Source organism: Solea senegalensis, linkage group LG7, assembly GCF_019176455.1.
Source record: "Solea senegalensis isolate Sse05_10M linkage group LG7, IFAPA_SoseM_1, whole genome shotgun sequence".
In the NCBI taxonomy this organism is placed as follows: domain Eukaryota; kingdom Metazoa; phylum Chordata; class Actinopteri; order Pleuronectiformes; family Soleidae; genus Solea; species Solea senegalensis.
The window spans coordinates 13,268,625-13,292,875 of record NC_058027.1 but is presented as its reverse complement, the minus strand read 5'-3'; the positions used below and the strand labels follow the sequence as shown (position 1 = coordinate 13,292,875).

Genomic DNA, 24,251 nt, shown 5'->3' with positions numbered 1-24,251 from the left:
AGGGAGCTGCTGAAATGATCCCTGTAAGATAAACAGTCTGTACAGGCTAATATGACACCCATCAGTGAGAGTCAGACTTTCACAGGGGCTTATCCAACCACATGAACTTGTTTTATGAATGCAGCTCCCATGCATTAGGTGTTATGACAAATCATGGTGGTACCCCTGTGTTAAAATGCAATTTGTTGTGAGTTATGGTGAGACATTACTTTTAGCAACACATGCAATCCTTTATTTTTGGCACAAAGTTAAAAAACAAAAAATAAAAAAATCCCCATCTTGAGTGATTATTATTATTATTATTATTTCTAGGTGAGTATTATCAGCATGTTTTTCCCAAATATCACCCTCTGATGAACTGCGACCTCTGAGTCAAAACTTCCTGCCTGTCACTTCAGTGGTGTGAGAAATAGGAGTGGACGTCTTGGTGTGAGTCTGGGAGTGACCTTCTGACGTCCATGTCCCATGAATAGTCATAGAAGTGGTCAAATGTCATGGAAGAGCGAATCAGTGAAGAGATTCAGAAAAACGACAGGTCCCACGTTGGCAAGCAGCTGCAGTTGTTGGCCAAAACGTATCGGGTGTCCAGTGTCTAGATAGCGAAAATACATATTTGACTCACTACATCCTGGGCGAGCTCGCACTCCAGCTTGGCGTTCAGTGTGGTTCGGACGCTCTGATCCTTTCATCCGGTTTCTTTTGTTTTTGTTTTCCCGACACTAAGCAGCCATGGATGCCATCAAGAAGAAGATGCAGATGCTCAAGCTCGACAAGGAGAACGCCTTGGACAGAGCTGAGCAAGCCGAGTCAGACAAGAAGGCAGCTGAGGACAGGAGCAAACAGGTCAGCGTCGCTCTGGAGCCTTTACGCACGGGTCGGGTGCCAATGGCACAGTGCGCAATAGCGCTGCGTGTTCGTGCATGTCCAACGTCTTGTCACTGAAACATCATAAGATTAAATTCACTACCACCCATATATTACATCTTACATTTACTGATTTAATAAATAAAATGATAATTATAATGTAAAATAACATGCCTGTTTTAATAGCCCATACATTATTAAGGTTATTTACAGACACTATGTAGTGTATTTGTAGTTATGATGTCTTTCATATTTAGTACATATTCTTCTTCTGTGTTCTAGCTTGAAGATGACCTGGTAGCACTGCAGAAGAAACTGAAGTCAACTGAGGATGAGTTGGACAAGTACTCTGAAGCCCTGAAGGATGCCCAGGAGAAACTGGAGCTCGCTGAGAAGAAAGCCACAGATGTGAGTTTGGGTTGACAGCACCAGAGTGGAGAAGCCCCTGTTGGGTGACCTATGTTTGACCCTGAACCTTTGGGTGACTGCATCTTAGGTGCAATAATCAATTGTAAGAGGCCTGGAGACTGCATAAAACAATTATAGGGATAGTTAAATTTAGCTCTTGCACTGTATATGGTAAGGTCGCAGCTCAGAGGCCTACCAGAGCATTCCACAACCATTTGGATAAATCTGAGGGCCAGTATAGGGTTTCAATGGGGCATTATACAAGCATATTTTGGGCTATAAATTCCCTGACGGAATTGTGGTTCAGTTAGCTTTCTGCAAATAGGCCTATATTGCTCAATGATGGTTATTGGCTGCACTTAATTGCTTCACAAATGATGCCTTACTGACTGTCACACATTATTGATAAACCAAAATAATATAATGTGATCTTTCCAGACCCCGAACAAGGATGGAGGATAACATTAGGGGACTTACATTGTGCACAGTTACATTGAACAAAATGTAAATAAAACTTCATCAATGTTTTTACAGTTTTTACTATAATTTGCTATAATGGCCATGAAATATTAACATAAATAACTTTAATATTAAATATAATTCATCACACTCATGATGACCATTTCTGAATGTGTTTAAATTGATTGAATCCTCAAACTGTCTTGACAAATCCTATAAGATTTATTAAATAACACAAATAACATGCATACAATAATAATAATAATAATAATTATTATTAATATTATTATTATATTAATATTGTTGTCATTATTATTGTTATTATTATTATTATTATTATTATTATTAGTAGTAGTAGTAGTAGCAGCAGCAGTAATAGAAACTATACACAATTATAACTTTGTTATGTTCTTCTCTGTATCTACTGTGTGATGTCTGGAGCTGACTTTGATGGGTGAGCTCAATTTACCAGTAGGGGATAAACTCAAATCACTTCATTGTTTCAGTATCTGTTTAACTGACCAAAACTATTGAGAAGTGGCGTAACTGGATTTAAAAGAACAGTCAAAATAAGCAAAACTCTCACATTGTTTTAATACAATTTCAGAAAATTCACAAATTTGCGTGTAAAATCAGTTACTTCCGGGGTTTATGGCACGTCCCAATCCTCATCAGCCGTTGATTAAAGGCGGTGGGGGCAGGGATCAAACGCGCCGCATCTTCAACTCTGTGTATGAGTGTGTGTGTTGGGTTAGCCCGCACACAGCAGAGGGACAGCTACCTTGGCTGAGAGGAGGTAGAGCAACACTAAAATAATAAAAATGGCCGGTGGGAGCTCCCTGGAAGCTGTGAAGAAGAAAATCAAGTCTCTGCAGGAGCAGGCCGATGTCGCGGAAGATCGAGCGGCGCTACTACAGCGGGAACTGAACCAGGAGAGGAGGGCGAGGGAGTCTGTAAGCTAAGCTGCTGCTAATGATTGAAGGCAATTAGTGCTCCGGCTGCCGTCGGCATTAGGTGTAAATCTGGTCAAAAAGCGTGGCGGCGCGGCCCAGACAGCGACGGTGCATGTCTGCTCGATAGATAACAATCATGTTAGCAGGTAGATGTGTTTGATATTAGCCCAGTACAGGATGCGAGAATGGGCGGATGGTGCATGGACACCACCCGCTGCATCCCCATAAACAACCCGCCCTTTTTCTAACAAGTGCAGGCTAAACGCTACATCATCATCATCAGCAACAGCAGCAGGTTATTTGATATAAACCCGCATCAAACTCCAGCTGGGATTTAGCTCGTTGATTACAGAGCTGCTTTTGTTCCCCTCAGAATCACTGAAATGTAGCCATGTCCAGAGGCTTATTATGGGGCAAAGCAAGTGTATTTGTGTAGCACAGTATCATACACAGTGGCCATGACAGTGTGCTTCACAGACATAAAAGATGCACAGAAAGTTCACTGATAAATTATACTTTAATATAATATACACAGTGTGCATAAAACGTACAGGGTAACTGGTGTACGCAAGATTTTTGCTTAGTAACCCCTTATTTACCAGGGAGTCCTACTGAAAATCTCTTTATATACTGTAGCCATGACAGGGTCCATGAGCAGCATCATACATGGATCAACTGAATAATCGACAGAAACTCAACAAATCACAGATTAAGTTGAAATAATAGTCAACATAAGGAGTTAAATGCAATGGAACAACTGTGTTAATAACAACAAATAATGTATTTTAACGGTTCAAATAGACATTGAGAGCTGGTTCTGGCAGTGGGCAACACTGTTGCTGAATGCTGTTTCACCATGATGACTGTGGACTGAGTCCAACAGACTTCATTTCAGACGCATATGATATGTGTAGGACACTAATCGGTGAGCAATCTGTAGAAAGAACTGTTAAAAGAAAAATCAAAGTCATATGGGACCTGAGCGTTGTTGAGATTGAAGTTTTGATTATCAGTTTTTTTAAGTGTTTTCTTTTAAAAGTAAAAGGAAGTTCTATGATCTCCCCTTCTTAAATGTAAATATTTTCTGATTGATTTGCTCATCTTCACTTTCTGTGAGACATAGTAAGATAAATCTAACTACTGACATGAGTGAGGTTGAAACTGTAAGAGCCTTTAGAGCCATTCATTGGCTCCTGAGCAAGTACATGCTCTCTGGAGTGGTTATAATGGGTTGGGGAAGTTCTAATTCAAACAGGTATGTTTGTGGTGTTTTACTGTCTTAGGCTGAGGGCGATGTAGCTTCCCTGAACAGACGTATCCAGCTGGTTGAGGAAGAGTTGGACCGTGCTCAGGAGCGTCTGGCCACAGCTCTGACCAAGCTGGAGGAGGCGGAGAAGGCTGCTGATGAGAGTGAGAGGTGTGTATCTGCGACATGGCGAAACTCCTTGATATATTCTAGAAAATCCTTAGGTGAAGTGTCTCGATGATTAAAATTTTGAAGGCACAAAGAAGAAATCACTCCTTTTTATACTTAATACTGTTTGTCTTTTCTTAATTATATTTCTATTAATTGTCAAGCATATTGTATTGTGTCTAGAGATAAAAATAACAATATAAATGTATGCAAAACTCCATAGTTTTTTCTAGTGACGCTCTTTAGCAGATTTTTGGATGTTCAGGCCAATCGAAAAACAAAAATAGTCTTTTAAATAGGCCTGAGTTAATACAGCCTATTTCAGTCAGAGCCTTAACTACGATGCTGCACATAGGGCACTTTGAGATTAATAACAACTGTCTAGGAATCATGCTAAGCTACTCCCAGTGTTTTTTTATACTAAAGATGTAGAGGTTGAAATTAACATAATAGGTTGCATAAAAGTCCCATGCCAAACTTTGAGAATTGTGGACATGATGGCACAGGATAGCTTTTTTAAGACAAATGCAAAAACACATTCTGTTACATGAGTTCATTAAAAATCAAAGGTTGCCTATTATGATAAATGTACATTCACCAGTTGCTGGAGATTAAGTACCTCAACAGAAGATTTAATAAATTTGGCATGACAGCATGACTGTTACAAATGTTTTGTTATTGATGTAGTAAAACTCATGACCAACAGTGGGAACGGAACCATATGCTCCTCAGGAGTATTCTGTATATTTTTTTATTTTATTATAAGACATGCATCACCAGAGCTAAACCACTCGTCTCTTGTCGTACTTGGTGAAACAATCAGCGGACAAGTTGCACTGACCTGCTATGCTGTTTTCCTCCCCTCAGAGGCATGAAGGTCATTGAGAACAGGGCAATGAAGGATGAGGAGAAGATGGAGCTGCAGGAGATCCAGTTGAAGGAGGCCAAACACATTGCTGAGGAGGCTGACCGCAAATATGAGGAGGCAAATTCTTCAGCTATTCACTACATTCTGAACTTTGAGCTTTGCATTTTGTACATTCTTCTACTTAAATGTCACAGCTGACTCTTGTCAGATTTATACTGTTGCTACTTGGTCAAATAATTGATGTAATTACAGTAATTTCATTAAGGATTCAATTGATTATATTGTGTGTGTATCCATTTGAGAGGCTAAAGTTAGCATGTTCTGTGATTTCAGGTGGCCCGTAAGCTGGTGATCATTGAGAGCGACTTGGAACGTACAGAGGAGCGTGCTGAGCTCTCTGAGAGGTAACCGTTTCCCTCCTCCTTCCCTCTATCTTCTCTGCCCGACTCACAACAATGTTTTGGACCAAAGAGGTCTTGAGTCACAACAATGTCGTTTTTATTTTCTTAAGTTTTCTTTTTGTTTCTTTCTCCTTTTTTTCAAATGCAACGTGAATCAATAGCAAATGCTCTGAGCTCGAGGAAGAGCTGAAAACCGTGCAGAACAACCTGAAGTCGCTGGAGGCTCAGGCCGAGAAGGTAAGACAGCTGACTGAGAAGATTCACAGCAAATGATTATGTACTTAAGTATGAAACTGCCCTGTATTGATTAATGCTTCTCTTTGTATGTAACCACAGTATTCACAGAAGGAAGACAAATATGAGGAGGAGATCAAGGTTCTCACAGACAAGCTGAAAGAGGTAATATATATATATAATAAGCTGAATATATAAAAATTAAATGATATTTAACTTAAGTAAGCTGACTATGTTTTTTGTTTTTTTTAATGGAAGGGATTTGATGCATTTAAGTGGTCCAAGTGTTGTGTAAGGTTGTGGTTATTAATATAAACCTCTTATTGGGAATTGCTAATGTGTGCCTGTATCCCTCCAATCAGGCTGAGACCCGTGCTGAGTTTGCTGAGAGATCAGTCGCCAAGCTTGAGAAGACCATTGATGACCTTGAAGGTATGAATCTTAGTTTTTCCATATTTCAACTAAATTTAAACTGCAGTCAACACAAAAACACATTTTTGTGAGAAAACCTCCTCTTGCTTGCAAACACTGGTAAAGTGTCCGGTTATTTATTTGGTCAGCAGGTTGTTAAATAGACCTTGGGCTGAATATTTGCACTGCCAACCAAGCACTGACCCACAGAGTTGCGCATGATATTATTCATGTTGGCAACAGCATTTCTCACGACAGTGTGGTTTGGCATTCTAGTGTAGTGACTGTTCAAGGCCAGCGAGTCCTCCACACAGGGTCATGGAACGTATGAGACAGTTTCTCTGTGACTCCTCAAGAATCTAACACAATATTAGCAGCTGTTCCATGCTCCCTTCCTATTTCTGTCCTGCTCTGTTTTTTTCTTCTCCGTTTGTCTATTTGTTTTCTGCTTTGACTTAAGTTTTCTTACTACTCTTTTATTTTTTTTGTCTTTCTGTTTTGTTACAAATCCTTCACTTCCACTTCATAATAATCGCCACACAATAGATGAGCTGTATGCCCAGAAACTGAAGTACAAGGCCATCAGTGAGGAGCTGGACCACGCCCTCAACGACATGACTTCCATGTAATTCACCAAAGGCTTGCCTCTGCTCTGTACCATAGATGTGAACACCTAACAATACTTACCTTACACAGTAGCTCCCCCTTGTGGCTTGTTTGGGTGTAGTTTTTATTTTTTAACTGTTAAATGGATGTTTTTGTTTTCTTAATCCTCCCGTTGCATACCACTACTTTGCATGTGAACTAAAGGTGCTATGTAGGAAATTATGATAAGGTCCTAAAGTTAAATTTCACATCTTCCCTTCACTCTTGTAGTTTCTTTTGAAATAAGTCATTTTCTTTAGCTTTTCTAGCCTACATCTGTATCCCTTGTCCTACTTTGATTTTGCATGACATGTATCTTCCATTTCTCCCTTTGTTTCTTCCTCCAACATTTTTTTTGTTTGTTCTCCTTTTTTTTCACAGCTAAATGTTTACACCCTTCACCCTCCAGAAGCTGGTTGAGCGTCCTTACCTCTCTACTTTGCAGTGCAGCCCGATTCTGTTCTTCTTGTTACTGTATTTCCTTACTGCCCTGCCACTGCTGTACAGTGGGCTGTTGCTGCCATCATCCATTTGTCCACATCTCATACAGAGCTTTGAGCCGTAAAATAAACTTTCTTCCATCCATGTCAGCCCCTTCCCTTTTCTCCTCCAATGTTTCTTCATTTCCATTGCATTTCATGCCCCATCTTTTTCTTGTTTGATTGTTGTCTTCTATGTGTTTAATTTATTTTGTAGCTTGAGTAGCTTTTGAATAAACTCTGAAGCTCCTCTTCCATTCACTGCTCTCTTTTCTCTTTGAGAGGACTTTTATTTGGTTCACTTGGCAATCTTGGGGTTTGAACTCGTTCTAAGAGATAGCTGTTGACCTTGTCCTCTCAGTTTTTCCTGACTTGAAAGCCTCTTAGCAAAGTAACCAGCCATGACTGTTTTGCTTGCTTTAAAGTCAGTTTATTCAGGCATTGTGCTTTTGTCTAAGGATAAACCGATGCATCACTTAATGAGTTAAACGTTGGAAGATTGATCTTTAACTTTTGGTGACCTCTGTTTAAATCGTATTTAAATCCTTGTTTTTGGTCACACATGTGGTTAAAACATAAAAACAGCAAATACGGTTTAATACTATTGCAGTTACTATTCTTTCTAAGAATACAGAGGAAATACTTCATTGTGATGATCTAAGCTTAAGTCACAACACAACACTGTCTGAATTGTGGTTATTCAAAAGTAAATATTTTTGGCTTGCTTCATGCTTCTTTCTGATAATTTAATTCAGTAGAGAAAGCTAACGGTAAATAATTGATTTGGGTAACTGGGACAGCAGCATAGTGACAGCTTGTGAGAAATGGTGAGTTTATTTTAATTGTTGTAAAATCAAAAGTTGCACAGTTTGAATACAGACACTTGTTATGATGAGCTTCAAAGCAGCACTAACTCTTTGTCGTCTGTACTAACTTGCCTTCTGTGTCTTTTCCCTTTCTCTTACCTGCTTTCTGACTGTCAAGACCATCTATACAAGCAGCTTGAGAAAAACCGCCTTCTGACCAATGAGCTGAGAGTAGCCTTAAACGAGGCATAAACTGGAGTGGGCTCATGTATGCTTTTGTCTATTGCTGTTATAGGAAAAAAAGCATAGACAACTGTGTCCATGACACAAAACTTAAACCACGGTTTTGTTCACCAAACGGTAGTACAGATGGAAGAATTTCACATTATGCATGTTCAAACAGCAGATTCAGAGGTTCGATGACCTCAGGTGATGAACGTTGTGGAGAAAATATTTTCTCAGTCATTTTCAGGGCTGTAGCTCATGTTTCCAGTTGAGATCTATGCCATGCTGCTGTTTTGGTGTGAAGGCTGGTCACGATATTTGAAGCCCACAGCTGAGGAAAATGTTTAAATCCTGTAAGTGGTCCAGAATTCCTTCTGTATCTCAAAACCCATGTCCATGTAACCCATGCAAAACAAATATTAACTCCAGAAATAAGACGTGTTCATAGCTAAACTCCTAGTAAAATTACAAATTTGATTCATTTTATAGCAAATTTGACCTGTTAGGATGCTATAACACATGTTTGGTGAAGTGGTTCAGGACCCTCTGATCCTAGAGCATATCAGAGTGAGTTTGATAGACTGCTGTTCTCACAAACACATTTTGGCAGAGCTTAAGATGTCCACTGATCAGATCTGTGCATTTTTGTCTGTAATCATGCCATCAAGGTATGGAGGAAAAACTAAATCTACAAAATAAGTTTCACCTCACATTATTTTTTGTTCAAAATGAAACCAGAGATGCAATGAACCACATTGGAGCAGACGGACACTTTCTGTGGGCCAATGAGTGAGTTGGCCCACAGAGCTGCTGGCCTGAATTACTTAAGTAGTACAGCTAAAGCTTTGGAATAAAGATAAAATAAAGGCAGAGTTTTACTTTAGGGATAATTTAATTTGGGGTCAGATTTTGATCGTGTCTGTTTTTGGGTTGACCTGTCACTGTGTTGGTGGGTTGTTTGAACTTGACTTTAAAACTATGAGCATCATTTAAGTCTGTTTTCAAACCATGGACTTGGGGAAAAACATTGGAGTTTGTGCCGTTCTTTAGTCCTAAACACAGCCCATGCAGCCATGGCTATAGCCCTGTCTGTAGACTGAACATAATATTTACAATATCATTTGAATATGGTATACCAGAGTATAAGGAGTTTGTGGTTTTTGCTCAATGTCTGAATTGAAGTTATAGATTTGCTTACTGAATGCTAACTTACACAGAGCTGAAGTTTCTCCCACTCAAAAGGTTTGCAACAATATTAACCTTAATTAGAGCTTTTGTCTGTTATGGTTTGAATGTTTCCATTGTTGGTTCTATGATTGTTAACCATTGCAATGCTGTAATTAACAGATAAACTCACACGTGCTAAAGAAGAAGGCCTGAATGTAAAACAGATGCTGGATCAGACTCTAATGGAGATGGTTAACATTTGACCCACCTCTGTTCTACTCCACACATTGCCTCACCTGCGCTGAATGTGGCTGGCTGCCATAAACAGCTACGACAGTTAATGTGTGGAGTTGTGTTTATACGGCTCCTGACCTTGTCGTCCTGAAGAACCAAGCTCTTCTCAAGGTAGCACAGCTTCTATAGCTACAGTCAAACTACACTGTTTTTGTCTGGAGAATTAGCACTTTTTTTGGGGGGGGGAAATACTGCACACAACCATCATGAACAAAACCACTGGTTCAGCAAGGGTTTCATAAAAGGTACTTTTATTATGTGTACTTCTGAAAAATTGCTATTGTATTTGTGTTTCTTCTGTTATTGCAAACATTTATTCAGTGTTAGTGATGTTGTGCACTTGGCAAGGAATAAATTCTTAGCACAGTTGCTCAAATGTACTCTTCTGTTTCAGCTGATTGAAAGAATGTGCACTGTTCTCCCTTTTCACTGTTCATTTTGAAACCGTTCATTTCATGTTTGTCCTTCCCATTTTATCTTGGAAATGTAAAGATCATAAATAAATGGTTCAAGTATTATTTACTCCACTGTGGCATTATCACATATTTCCTGTTATGGTGAAGAATGATGAGACGCTTATTACAGTGGCTCTTAAAATACAAATTAACTTTCTTATGCTAGTATGTGTTGAAACCGGCGTGCCACTAGTATTTTTAATAAATTAATATTAATGTTGTATTGTGAGCTATTGGAAAAACATACAAGTTTGTTAATCATTTGGAGAACACGTTTAATGCGAGCTTAAACATGCAACAGGTCAACATTTATTATGGGCCAGGTGTTTTCCAATGTCTATCAATTACCCTATTACCATATCAGTTGTGGACACAAGCATGAAACAGTTGAGCCAAAAGTGAATATTATGTCTTGAGAGGTGGAGAAATTGAAGCTGTATTTAGAAAAACATCTAGAACTACATAAAACATTGGGAGAACACAGGTTTTCACTATGGCATATCAGTTTCTCACGTTGGTCATTATACTCCCCTATCTTGCTAGGTTAACAGGCATCTGGGAAAAGAAATCTAGATCCGCATTGGCACTGAAATCTAATGATTTGGGCCATGACCTACATCCCCAGAAATGTCATCTAAATCTGCCTCTTACTCTTTGGAAACTAATGTGGCCAGAACAGATAGCAACATTATTGTGCAACAGAAATATATTATGTCTTGTGTAAAAACCATTCACAAGTAATGTCCTGTAATCTGCTCTTAATGAACAATATTGGAGTTGGAGAAACAGTTGCTGCGCACCCCCTTGCCGCAGGTGGCGCTGTGACCATAGTCACCTCGGCAGCAGTGGAAAAACGGAGGTGAAAGTTCGTATTCGAACGACCGACGTGCTGTTGAAATCACAAGACGTGAGAAAGAAACATGGATGAAAATGAGGATTTTACCTTTTCTCTACAAGGCAGCAAGGCCACTTATGTCCTCAGCAATGTCGCCGAGGTGGTTGAACGTATACTGACTTTCTTACCAACCAAATCGCTACTCCGGATTGCAAGGTAACGGAAACTGGTAAACAGTGAACTTAGCTAATGCTAATGGCTGCTCAGTGGAAGTTGATGAATTCTCACACACAAGTGGAACAGTTAAACAGAGATAATGAGCCGCTGTACCTGGTGTGTACTTGTTAACGGTTACTCTGTTGTGTTTTTGTAGTTTTTCTTTCATTTCTGACTGTAACGTGAAGTGACTTGCTTTCTTGGGAGGATGGTGCTAAGCTAGCAGATGAAGCTGACTGTGTCTGTCTGTGTTGTCTCCTCAGTGTGTGCAGGCTGTGGAGGAACTGTGCTCGCAGAGTGCTGCGGACTCAGCAGCATCTGACCTGGGTGTCTGCATGTGGACCGTCCAACTCTGATGTACATGCGCTGTGCAGCATCCTGACTGAGGAGGTGGAGGTAAGTCACACCACACTGGGTAGTAGAGGGGGAGTAGATATTGATGTGGGGGCCTTGACTCACGTATACAATAATATGCCAAAGTATGGTTAACACCTTTTGACAGTTTCATATTTGCTCAACTTGTATTTAGTAAGGAAAACCTCATTGAGAGTTCACACAATGTTGAATAAGTCCATCAGCTCCGCATTACTCTCCCTGGTTCTCAGTTTAGCAGTTTTTTGTTTGCATGCCAAGATCGATTCATACAGCACTATGGCTGAAGAAGTGGTCATCAAAAATAATCTACTGTTGAAATAATCCTGGACATTCAGTGGAACTTCACAATTTAATCTCAATTGCAGTTTTGGCTTCTTGCAATATTGGAAGTGTCTGTCAAGAGCAATCAAGCACTCCCTGAACAGCTGCCTGACCACGTGCTGCATGTTTCATTCACCACACAGCTACAGTATAGTTCCCAGGAGGCAGCATAAACGAGTAATGCTGTGTTAAAAAACAAATATACAACACATAACTTTAAGTAATGTAATGCACATCACAACACTTCTTTCTCATCTGTGTCCCACTCTGTTTGTGTGTAAGTGGAGTACAGCAGGGAGTGAAAACTAGGTCACAGAGACTTCAAACTGTTTTGGTATTTCTTCAGAAAACCACAGGGGGGCTGTAGAGGTTCTGCACTGGATTTTCTGGGAGTGAAAATTTGTAGATAAATATGCCAGTTGTTTTTATAGATAGAAACAGGTGGGCCCACAAACCTGGCATACAAAAGGAATGCAATGAAGTGCAATGAAGTGCTCTGAAATGTGTAAGGAACCACAGCACTCAATGATGTATTATGTACAGCAGGTGTAAACCCAGGGAGGATGCTTGCACATAAACAGTGTCTCTGTAATCCAACACAGATGGACATGAAATTGCCAGTAGCAAGTCTTTTTTTGGCTTCAAACGAAAAACAATACCTGATTCTAAAACAAAGACCCAAAATTAGCTTTATTTATTTTTTACGAATTGGAGAACGTGATGTTTAAAAGAGAGAAAACCATGTGTTTTTATGCCATAGAAATTAAATGGAAATATTTAACTTGAGAAACATGTTTTTTTAATAAATGTTTCATTTTTAATTTTATAATGGTTGGCCATATTTTCTGTCATTAACCATTCAGACACATTGTGCAGCTAATGAGTTTTGTGATGATCAATTGTATTCATTTTGTCTTGCACTGTTTTAACACGTAACTTGTTTACAGAAAGTATTTCTCCTGCCTAAAATGGTTCTGGTGATGGTAGACTGTGAGGCTTTCACGGGACAAGCTTATTGCTACAGACAGAGTAAAGGTTGGTATTAACCTATGTAATGCAGTGCTTTAGTATTTCATTACTTTGTGTTACTTAAACAGATTATGTTTCCTTTTGATCATGTACATGTATAATAATGTTTAGGATATGCTGATAAATGGGCTAACACAGTCCATAAGATTTTATTTTTCAAAATTACATAGTAGTTGAGCCATTCTCATGCTTGATTTTATATATTTGTATATTTAATTACATTTTGACACGTGTAGTGAAATTGTGTGTTTTTTATAGCTTTAAGTGTATTACTAGTCTTTACTGATAAGGGATACTGCCTTTTCATTGCTAACCCGTTCTGAAATAAACCAAAGTTGGGGGTACAGGTCACTCGGGGGTAATTACACATGTAGAAATACATTATGAACTCAAAGTGCACACCATATTTCAATAATGTGTACACTGTATGCTGTGTGCTGACATTCTAAATTTGTCCCTTTTTTGGACAAGGTTGTGCCCTCTTGATGGCTCGCATGGTTGAAAACTCAGCAATCCAGCAATCAATATTTGGTCTCAGTCAGTCAGTCATCATCTAACCGCTTTATTCTCCACCAGAGGGTCGCGGGGGGTGCTGTGCCAATCTCAGCTACATCGGGCGATAGGCGGGGTACACCCTGGACAGTTCGCCAGTCCATCGCAGGGCCACACACAGATAGAGACAAGCAACCATTCACTCTCACACTCCCTACGGTCAATCTAGAGTGTCCAATTTACCTAATCCCACATTGCATGTTTTTGGACTGTGGGAGGAAGCCGGAGTACCCGGAGAGAACCCACGCACACACGGGGAGAACATGCAAACTCCATGCAGAAAGGCCCTTGTTCCAACCGGGGCTCGAACCCGGGTCTTCTCGCTGCAAGGCGAGAGTGCTAACCACTACACCACCGTGTGACATATTTGGTCTCATGTCTCATAATTTTATCTGCACACCAGATAAATGGTATTTCTCACAACTTGGTGATGAGGTGATACGTCCTCACAGCAGAAAGTCTGGTTTGGCAAGTTTTTTGTTTTATTTCTCCTCGTGGATATGTAGCCTGAAATAATGGCTAGTGCCATGAGTCTCAGTCTGGCCTTCAAAAAAACATATAAGCTCATCTTTAGCAGGGATAATTAATTGCATTCTTATAGAGAGGTAAAACTTCAAGACTACACAAAACATTCCTCAAAAGACCAAGAAAGAAAGGTGGGCTTGCACTTCCAAAGCTGATGAGTTACTGTTGGGCAGTGCAGTCCTACAACAGCTACATTTGGGGTACAAAGAGGTGACTTTGTAATGCCCTGCATGTTATTTCTTTTGCAACCCTCATAGCACAAAGTAGAATATTTATGGAGTGGAAATCAGCAACACCACCAAAAGCATGCTTTTAAAGCTTGAAATATTTTGACACACTTGCAAAACTTCCTTCACAGTAATATAAAAACACAAAAACTACATAATTAATCACCATTAGGAACAAAGTTTATTTTAAAATATAGTTCCTTCTTTGGCATAAGGGTTTGTTGTGGATGCGACGGTTGTTATTTAGGTGACATGAAGATGTAATGTTGCAGATGATGCATCATAAATTGTATCGTGCACCTTTTTTAAATGATAAAAATTAGTTTTAAAAGCTCATTTCAATGCAACAAATATTTCAGAAAAGCATCCATATTGCTTAGCTACTCTTTTTTTTCTAAATATAGTTATACACCCCCCATCAAAGTATAGGATAAACTTGCTAAGATAAAGGTGAAACAATTTGAAACTAAAACTTTGTGTGTATTGTCATACACATATACGTTCACCTGAAGGCAAAGAAAAAAGGAGGGTAAAAAAAACTATGAGGTATCAGCTTTTAACTTTACCCACATATACTGTATGTTAAAACTGAGTTGATGCAGTTCAATTTACTTTGCACACCAAGTGACCTCCTCATCAACTTGAAATCTTGGTTTTATATATATATTTGTTTTATTGAAATGTACCCAGAAGAACTTTAAGAGTCTGACTAAATTTCACCAATTGTTTCAGTGTCTGAAAATGTATGCTTTGCTTGTGACTGAAATGATAAGAGTATAAAACATTTCTACTTCCAACTTCTCTGTAGCAAAAAAGAGTCGCCACAGTCCAGACACAGTTGAAGAACTGAAACTGCTCTTCCCCAGAGGTTGTGACATCATGGGTGTTGCTACACCAGGGATAGTCCGTAAGTGATCCTCTCTTTGTTCTCTTTCATATTTCGCTACCAATGAAACATACAAGGAATCCTTTCAATTCACTATTAGTCCTTTAATATTATGCAAATAAGACACTCTGATGAAAACCAGGTTTCTTTAGTTCGTGTAAGAGGAACAGTTCACCTTGCAGCAGTGGAGACTATGCATTAATCCCTGCTGCTGCTGCCTAGTTGGAGAGCATCACTGGTGGCTGGCACTTCACTCCCTCTGCTGCTGATAGATTGCCTAGTCTGCCCGGTGCTGCGCTCCCCATTTCTCCATGTAATCACAACCCTCCGGAGAAGCGACTCTCCATCAGCTATGCTCTCGTTCTTCAAGATGATGGCTTATCACGCTTCCATCGTCTATCAGGTCTAATGGCAGCCACGGCTGTTTGTGATAACACTCGTTTTGTGATATTGCAGCTGAGGGTCATCGCGGGGTCACGACTCACATCCAATTCAGTTGAATTAAATCTTAGATTAGATGAGGCTGAACCTATAGATTTGTTGTAATTGGTTTGTCGTATAGCCTCGAGTATGTCTAATCATTTATGTATGTTGGTTGTGCGGCAGCACAGTATTAAAAAGATGAGTTATGACACACCTAGGCATAAGATTTCTGTAATAATTCTTCATGAATTCCATAAACTGTAATGTGGTGGAGGATGTGGATAAATTATTTACTAATGTGCAGTGTTTGCTCATTTTGAGTTCAATTCAAATCAGGGGGTTTATTACATCAACATAATTTTGAACACTTAAAACTAGAAAGAGTGAATAGTGACTGAGACGGTCTGTGTTTATGAAATGACTTTATATAACTTGATTATACTTACTGACTCATTTGAGCTTTACTCATTTGCATGGAAGCTCATCTGCCTGCCAAACTCTTGAGTTTGTTTTCAAAATGATACAAATTAGCCATTAGCTTGTGTGTTGATTTTCCTGAGGTTTATATAACTTACTGCTCCAAGCTGAAGCTATGGAATCTGGTGTTGTACCTATTTTGTCCATGTTTGCTACAGTTCTGTGTGGTTAGTATTTGCTGTCTTGATATTAAAGGGAAATAAAATCCCAGTGCAGTTGAACTACATTTAATGGTGAATCCTGTGCCCACTGAGCTGCAGTGCCTCTAATGGCCACTAGATGTTGACTCATAGGTTGCAATGTTTTCCACTTTGAACTTTGAATAGGGTTGTCCTTGAAATCCTTGAAAGTTTTTCAACATTGCCCAAAATAGACATGAGTCATTGAAAGTGCTTGAATTGTGTACAACAGTAAAATTAAGTTGATATTTAGGTAAATGTTTCACTCCGCCGATGTTCCCTTGTTTGTTATGACACCACCTGCTGTTTCATGTTTCAAGTACGTTAACTAAGCCTATGCAAAACAAACGTCCAGTCATATTTACTGGCGGCAGCGTGGACACTGTACGTTGTCTCTCTGCCGTTGATGTGATATTACATGCAGAACAATGAGTAAGTAACATTAAGCAAGCCATCTTAAGCTGTGTCAGCATATTCGGTCTTTGAATTAGAGGGAATTGGTCCTGGAAAGGCCTTGAAATGTCCATGCGTTTGTGGTAACCTGGTTTAAACAAATGTAAATGTTTGGAAATGTAGACAATATGGGCATATTTTCAGATGGCTGTTTTTCTTTACAGTATAAGAGTATAAGTCACATACACTGTTCTTGTACTTCATATTTTAATGTGAACCAATTGTGTGCAGTTTTGTTCGATGGTCAATGATGCCCTTTTTGTCTGTGTGCAGTGACGCCCAGTGGCTCTTATTCCAGCCCACCTCAGGAGTACCAGGAAGGAGAGGCAGGCTTTGCAATCATGTTCCCAAGCATGGAGGGTGTCCACATTAAGCCCTTTCACTTTTGTAAGAAGTCCATGTCTCCAAGTGCACTGAAAGAAGCAGGTGAGTTAAGAGAAATACTCAGTCATCTTTTCTTTCTAGAGACTTTCACAGCTGTTTTTTTTTATTCTTGTATTTGCTGTATGTTGTCTCCAGGGCTAGTTGACAACCCAGAGCTGCGTGTGGTACTGTTGTTTGTCTATGAAGCATATAAACCAGGAGGGGCACGTTTCCTCAATCAGATGCTGGAGCTCCTCGGCAAAAGCAAAGCTCTTGTTGCTGGAGGACTGGTAGAAAGTGTCCTCTCTCCTCCCAGACACTGGTGAGTTAATACCCTAGCACCAAAGTGGTTTGTAGACGAACTAGGTTTCTAGTTTTATTCTAAAACATAACATATCTCAACATTAATCAATTTTATTGTTAATAAGTATTTTCTTCTATAGGATAACAGTTAAATATATATTGAAAATAATGATAGATTATATGATTGGTTAAGTGTTGTTGTTTTTTTAACCACAAAATAAATAAAAAATAGCTCCTTAGTTATCTGACATTTATGACACTCATTATTTATCAACTATCTGTCAGACTTGAAGCTTAACTGTTTGCAGTAGGGGCTTATGAACATAGTGACACACTAACATAGAGTTCATGGTGCAGCACAGTATCAATTCTTTGAACCTGGTTTTGTGTAGTTTTTAAGCATCCAACTGATATTTTGGTGACAGGCTTTTGACCGTTCAACGCTCTTCTCTTCCCTCCACTTCTCACTCGACAAAGAAACTGTATATTGTGAAATGGGATGCTATTTTCACTGAGTTTTTTTTTTCTATTTTGATATATGGCCTTGCTTATAGTACCCAATACATTGCATTGTCACACCTGTATTTGAATATGAATTGTATTGCCAATACACATCCCTAATCAGTCCCTGTTCTTATGCAACATTCACTCTGTGCCTCTACTCTCATCTGTCACTCTGTAGCTGTAGCCAGGGTTCATACGGTGTGGTGGGTCTGGCCCTGAGTGGTCCAAAGGTGCAGGGAGCGTCTGTGCTCTTAGATCAAGACGTCAGCAATCCGAAGGCAGCTGAAGCCACTGTGCGGCGGTTAAAGGCTGCTAAGCTTCCAGAGAGAAACACCCTTGGGTTCATGTTTGCCTGCGTGGGGAGAGGCCAGAACTTCTACAACAACCAGACCAATGTAGAGGCCGACGCTTTCCGCAAGGTGTTCCCTAACACTCCGCTCTTCGGCCTGTTTGGCAACGGAGAGATCGGGTGCGACCGGATCATCAAAGATGACTACACGCTGTGCGACGCCGACACCGACAGCCTACAGCACGAGTACACCACGGTCATGACCCTGGTCCATCTAGGTTAACGGATCAACCTGCAAAAACATTGGACAAACAGTAAGAGTGATGACCAGTCACGCTCCTGTTTGCAACAGCAGTCGGGAACAAACATACATTCACATACTCATTAGTCACATTGTGGTTCAGAGAATCTCTCCATTTCCTGCTGATACAGCAGCAAATGAATCCTTAAGCTATTCATGCGTTGGCGTCTTTTGGGGAATTACAGTATGTTCCTCGGAGACTGTGTATGAATACAGCCTCATTTTAAAAGTAGTTTCACAAATTGACCCTAAAAAGACAAACTGATCATCGTTAACATTCAGCTGCAATATACTGTAGCACCCTTGTAATATATATATACTGTATATATATATATATAAGTGAATATATTCTTCTTCAGATTGTGCACAGTGATGGCATATCTTTCTCACCCTCTGATATGAACCTGATAGTTTGTTTCTGCTTTGCAAGTGAGTAAATTATACACACTTGAGTATCCTAAGCTCTTGTTATAGTTGATGATTCAACAAAAGCACTTATTATATGTGAGTAGGCCTGTGGTTCTTCTTTCACAGAATCAAGGTGATCTTGATTTGAATGTTCTTCCTCCTCCTCAAGGTTTTACACTTGAGGTTTTTACACTTGTCTTATCAACTGGAATATCAAACTGTATTTGCCTACAAATACAAACAAAAGTAAGATACCTACTGACTGTGGTTCAGTTTGGCACTGTCTTATGGTGCTTCTAGTACATGTCAGGTCATATTTATGACTTACTGTCATGTACCTGTGAGACTTACTGGTCACCTCTAACCCATTTTGAATCATGTTGGTGCTTAATGTACAACCAGTTCCTCACATTTACATCAGAAAAGTCTGGCATTTCCACAGAATTTATTTGTTGGAAGTTGCAACCATAAACATCAGTAGCTACGGCAAGAAATTATCAACATGAGCGGCAGCAGTAGCAGCAGCAAAAAGCTTTCCTCGATTATGCCTTGGTAAATTTTAGTAAGAAAGGTAAAGGTAAAAATTGTAAGGGCCTTAATGTTCGGTTGACACCTTAGTCTTTCCAAACTGCACATTTAGAGAAACCTGACCGAATGAGTCTGTCAACTGTAAGTAACACTGGATGGACCCAGTTACTGATCTTCTACTCTGACTAACAGAGACGAGTGTTAGTCGTTGGAATTGAATTGTTAAATGTTATGGACTTCTATTATTTGCTTTTCTTCACTTAAGTCGTAAATAATACAGGTAATTTTTGAAATATAGAAACAATACAAGTTTCACATTTGAAAAAGCTTCTACCCCTTATACAGTGGAGTACTATCACTGTTTACATGCTGCTCATTTCACTAACATTTTTTCCCCACTCAGACGTAAGTTGAGGTGATAAGGTACAGTTTCTAGTTTATGTTATGTATGTCTTTGTCAGGTAGTTGTCGTTTAAGTTGGAAAACAACTTAAGTTTAGAGTTTCTGTCCAAGCTGCAACAGTGATTATTGTAAAATCAACGTTTTCAGCAAATATTTCCTACCTTTTACTTTGTGTTATTGGAAGTCGACAGGCAAGCGTAGCTTCTTTGCGTCATAAATGTATACATCTGCAACAATACAGGATATTGAAATTCTTTTTTAGTTAGTTTGGACTAACTTAAAATAAATTAAACAGTTTATTTTCCATGTGCCAAATCATATCTGTTTTGCTCACTTTACTTAAATAAAATAAAGGCGTTAAGTACATGCTATTAGTGTATGTGTGTTGTGTTATGAATGTGTGTTTTAAATTTGTTTTGTGTTACACGCTACAGCAGCAGGCACTTCCTGAGTCCACTGGGCGTTTACACACGTCCTTCCTCGGGTTGTAACTACACGCCTCCTCGGATCCAGATCACCACTTTTCCCTGATTTGCTCACACAGCCTGAAACTCGATCCTCCGCCTATAACATCGGCGGCAGCTCACGTCCAGGCGTGTTTAAATAAAAAGAGGAGATGTTTGCGATTGATTGATGTGTGCTTTAACCATCGACTGGCAAATCCCGATGAATGACAAACGGTTAAGCCAATTGCTGTGAAGGCAATTTATATTCCCATAGTATCTTTATTTTGGGAAACCAGAAAAAAAAAAAAAATAATAAAAACACGGAGAGGGACGACCAAGCAGGCGCAAAGCTAATAAAACCATCTGTGGCGATAATCCCTCACATTGGCCTCGATTGATAAGTGGTGGTGGATCTTCTCGCACGCTTTCTTCTATCTCTCTCCCTCTCTCGCGCGCACGCACGTTCACACTACGACCAACATGTTTAGATTGTTATGTCGTGACCGGAGCGACGCAAACATGTCACACGATTCATTGGCTGCTGTCAGTCTCCGGCACCGAAACGTCAGCGATTTGATGGCGTTTGCCTGAAAATCGCCTCGTGTTGCTGTTGCTGTGGAAGAAGCGGCTGCGGAGCCGAGGCTCGACCGGAGCTTCAGCACCCGGACAGCTCCTGTGGCTGGACTCCCCGCTGCGCTCGCCGGGGATCCACTGAGGAGCAGGAGCCTGGATCTGAATCTGGAGAACCTGTCACAGCCAGGATCTGATAGCGTCTAACAGCTAATATGCTCTTTCCTAGAGACGATGCCGATTGCATTCGAGCTTCAGCCCTTGTTTGGTTTTTGCACTGAAAGCCAAGCAGCGCAAGTGGACTCAGCAGCAGCAGCAGCAGTAGCAGCAGCAGTGGTGGTGGTGCTCGTCCAATGCAAAAGTGCTAAGGAAAGCTGCAGCCTACACTACACTGCGAGTCTCCTGCTGCTGCTGCTGCCGCCTCACTTACTCACATCACCACCGAGGGAGACATTACTATCAGCAGAGGGGCAGCGGGAGGCACAGTTACCCGTCAACAATGTAAATGTCACACAGGTAAGTCCTCTGCTTCACACGTATAACTCAATTATGTACAGATTGCAGCTCTTTCACAACTTCTCAGTCAATTTCTACTCTGGAATCTGAATTTTTGAAGTTGCAAGTTATGTTGTATGCTTTATACTGAATTGTTATGCATCTGGATTAATAATTTGGATGGATTTTTTTTTTTTTTTTAAAAAAAACACCAACTTAAGTTTAAGATATTCAACATCCTGATCAGCAGTGGTCTTTGCAAAGTGTGATCAAATTAGTTTTCAATCCCATTTCTTTAAAAAGCCAATTCTTTTGAAAATCTGATTTACGTCAACAGGTATACAGGATGGACTTCAACCTCCACCCTTTCAATTTCTAAAAAACAACAGATTTAAGTGATATTAACTAAAAGTAAAAATGTGAGCCATCAGGTTTGATCGATATTAAAATGGAACAAAGACAGTGTCTAAAGGCAATCAGTTTGATCATCTTTCCAAAGATCCTTTTCATGTTACTGTCTAAAATGAATCAAAGGAAATCTCCACCGTTGCCGCTTAATGTCCACTTTTCTTCCTCCAGGTTCATCATGAAAGCATCATCTATCAGTTGAAAAAGTGAACTGCAGCTCTCTAACAGGCAGAACTGAGTGGAAACCCTGTGATAAGCGCGATACATCACTCGGCTCTCCATCACCCAGCATCATGGCTAATGCTGAGTAAGTACAGACCACACGTGTGTTAACCACTGACTGAATCTTGAGGAGCAACATTATTAAGAGTTAAGCTTGTATAGTCAGTGTGTTAGAAACACATAATTGTCAATACAAGAGCGAAGATTAGGCTCAATTATTATAGTAGTAGTAGTAGTAGTAGTAGTAGTTGAGTATAGTTTTTTTCCCGCAGCATGCTTTTAACTTTTCTTGATCTTCTGACATTTTTTGAGTCACATTTCTTATATTACCCAGGTGTCTGCACTTCATGTTTTGCATTAATGAACCCCTTTCAGTTAGATGCTGCTTCAGCTGAGAAGTCTCTGACCCTCATCACTCTAAATGCTAATCACAGACATGCTGAGATGCAGATTCATGCAAACACACCTGCACAGTCGTGACTACAGACAGAGCATCCATTCTGCAGCCGCTAACACAGTTTGCAATGTGTTTGCTACGTTAGCCCTCTGTTGATTATTATTATCCATAAACAAAAATAAAATAATAGAACTTAACACCGTTTCCTTTTCCACCTCCAGTTTTCTTCCAGCTTTCCATTTTTAATCTGCACCCTCTGTGTGGGCACTGAGAACAGCTGATGCATTACTGAGGGAACATGCTGTAGCCTGTGTGTACGTTTGTGAGTGTGTGTGAAGAAGCTACGGGAAAACAGTGAAAGTCATTATAATCTGTCAGCACGTGATTCTGCTGGCATATAGCATGACTCCCTAATTTGTCCTATCTTAACTAGCTGCATTTATTCACTTGACCCAGATGAATAGCACTAAATCAATGCTTCATTTGTGCACCAGTTCTGCTCCTCGTCCCATACTGAGCTCAGCTCAGTGTGTCTCAACAGTAATGCCATGTCATGCTGTGTTTTAGCTGAAATGCTTCCTAAAACATGTTCGCTTTGCTCTTGACACCTAAAAGAAAGCTTTCAATGATCACGTCATTAAGGAATAAGAAAGAGACGTCAATGTTTAATTTCTCTTTTTTATCACTCACATCTTTGTGCAAAAGTTTTCTTTTTAATGCTCATTTGACCGACTTAAGAAAAACATTGTTCGTTTGTGTCTTTTGTTACTCTCAGCACCTTTAGTGCCAAAAATGTCCCATCTGCATAAACTGCAATCAAACAACAGTTGTCTTTTCCTTAGGTGAATTGACATTTTGACCAACACCAGTTCTGATCATAAAACAACTAAATTAATTCATTTTTAGGATTTTTTGAATAGGTTTCTACTGGGCATGTATAGTACAACACAGCCAACTGCTGGATTACCACGAAAAATCAAACTGAGTCAAGATAATAAAAGTAAAAAAGAAAATAGATTTGAGGCTAGGACCTCAGAATGAAATCCTAATTACATGGAATGCATGGTTATATATTATCATTTAATATTTATATTATTAAGTGAAGAACCTAACTATTTGTCTTAGACAGTAACATTTCTGTTTTTTAAACACAAGATAAAAGTGTGGGGTTAAACAACTTTTCCTCACCTCATTCAAATCTGGTTAAGGAAACAAATCTCTTGTTTTATACGATTCATTGCAAACATATTAGATTCCTGTCAAATGCCATATGTTTTAATTTTAGTGTAACAAATACACATTTTGCTTCCTTTTCTTTTAAAACATTTCCAAAAAAACCCAAACATATATTCAAATAAAAGTACTCATGACTGATGTAGTGTATAGACAGCAGACTGGTGATGTGTCTGTGGTAAAACCCTCCACTCGTTCAGTGTCTGCTGGTTTTGACTTTAGCTCCTTTTGATCCTCGGGGTTAAGAGCTGAAGTGAATGGATTGATTGTCAGTATTGTTTCATCTGTGTGACTTTTATATATTAGCATTTTATATTTGCAGTTAGTTGGGGTGGATCTAGTTTTGACAATTTAGTAGTTCAGTCAAATGGTCACGCTGGTTGAAGGGAATTTGTCGTGCACACGTTAATGTTTGTTGATCTTTGCTCTGTTTTCAAAGTTGAGTTTAGTTGTGTCTCCTAAAATGCCTGAGGTTTGCTGATTGACATGCTTTAGAGAACACGTAGAGGCCTGGAGGGAACTGACAAACATGTAACATCTTTCCTCTTCTTGGGTGAATTTATTCTAATGAGTGGCACCAATAATTCTCCCCAACTGGCTCATTCCACAACAAAAGGTGCGATAACATTGAGTTGCAATGGATAATAATAAATGAGCTTCATGATCTTCATGATGCAACTGATTTTAAAACATGTGAATGAGTCGCATGTGCTGAGTGTTGTGTTATTCTTGTGTAACATACAGTATGTGTATGGTCTGTTGTTGCTCTTCATGTGTGATACTAACATATCTGAGACCTAT

General features: G+C 39.5%; 3 protein-coding genes across 8 annotated transcripts in view; all 3 read left to right on the top strand.

The window, feature by feature from the left end:
• Positions 1 to 599: 599 nt before the first annotated feature.
• Positions 600 to 10,150, top strand: tpma (alpha-tropomyosin). 6 transcript variants are annotated; one of them, XM_044029961.1, is made up of 10 exons: positions 605 to 843; positions 1,147 to 1,272; positions 3,968 to 4,101; positions 4,966 to 5,083; positions 5,300 to 5,370; positions 5,529 to 5,604; positions 5,704 to 5,766; positions 5,964 to 6,033; positions 6,559 to 6,637; positions 7,039 to 7,405. In XM_044029961.1, exons 1-10 carry the CDS (start codon positions 730 to 732, stop codon positions 7,040 to 7,042), a joined length of 855 nt encoding a protein of 284 aa, XP_043885896.1. In that variant the 5' UTR covers positions 605 to 729; the 3' UTR covers positions 7,043 to 7,405. The 6 variants fall into 6 exon arrangements, with proteins under 6 accessions (XP_043885897.1, XP_043885898.1, XP_043885896.1 ...); XM_044029962.1 differs by lacking the exons at positions 6,559 to 6,637; positions 7,039 to 7,405 and adding an exon at positions 9,515 to 10,150 and having other exon boundaries at positions 600 to 843; XM_044029963.1 differs by lacking the exons at positions 6,559 to 6,637; positions 7,039 to 7,405 and adding an exon at positions 8,121 to 10,150 and having other exon boundaries at positions 600 to 843.
• A 772-nt stretch (positions 10,151 to 10,922) lies between these two features.
• Positions 10,923 to 20,045, top strand: fbxo22 (F-box protein 22). The gene is made up of 7 exons (XM_044029960.1): positions 10,923 to 11,134; positions 11,398 to 11,530; positions 12,778 to 12,865; positions 14,972 to 15,070; positions 16,855 to 17,007; positions 17,101 to 17,266; positions 17,930 to 20,045. Exons 1-7 carry the CDS (start codon positions 11,004 to 11,006, stop codon positions 18,321 to 18,323), a joined length of 1,164 nt encoding a protein of 387 aa, XP_043885895.1. The 5' UTR covers positions 10,923 to 11,003; the 3' UTR covers positions 18,324 to 20,045.
• A 407-nt stretch (positions 20,046 to 20,452) lies between these two features.
• Positions 20,453 to 24,251, top strand: part of LOC122771901 (transmembrane protein 266-like) — a 37,472-nt gene continuing 33,673 nt past the window's right edge. Inside the window, exons 1-2 of the mRNA XM_044029465.1 lie at positions 20,453 to 21,211; positions 21,770 to 21,905. Of these exons, the coding sequence (XP_043885400.1) occupies positions 21,892 to 21,905 (14 nt within the window). The 5' untranslated portion in view covers positions 20,453 to 21,211; positions 21,770 to 21,891. The remainder of the gene's footprint in view (positions 21,212 to 21,769; positions 21,906 to 24,251) is intronic.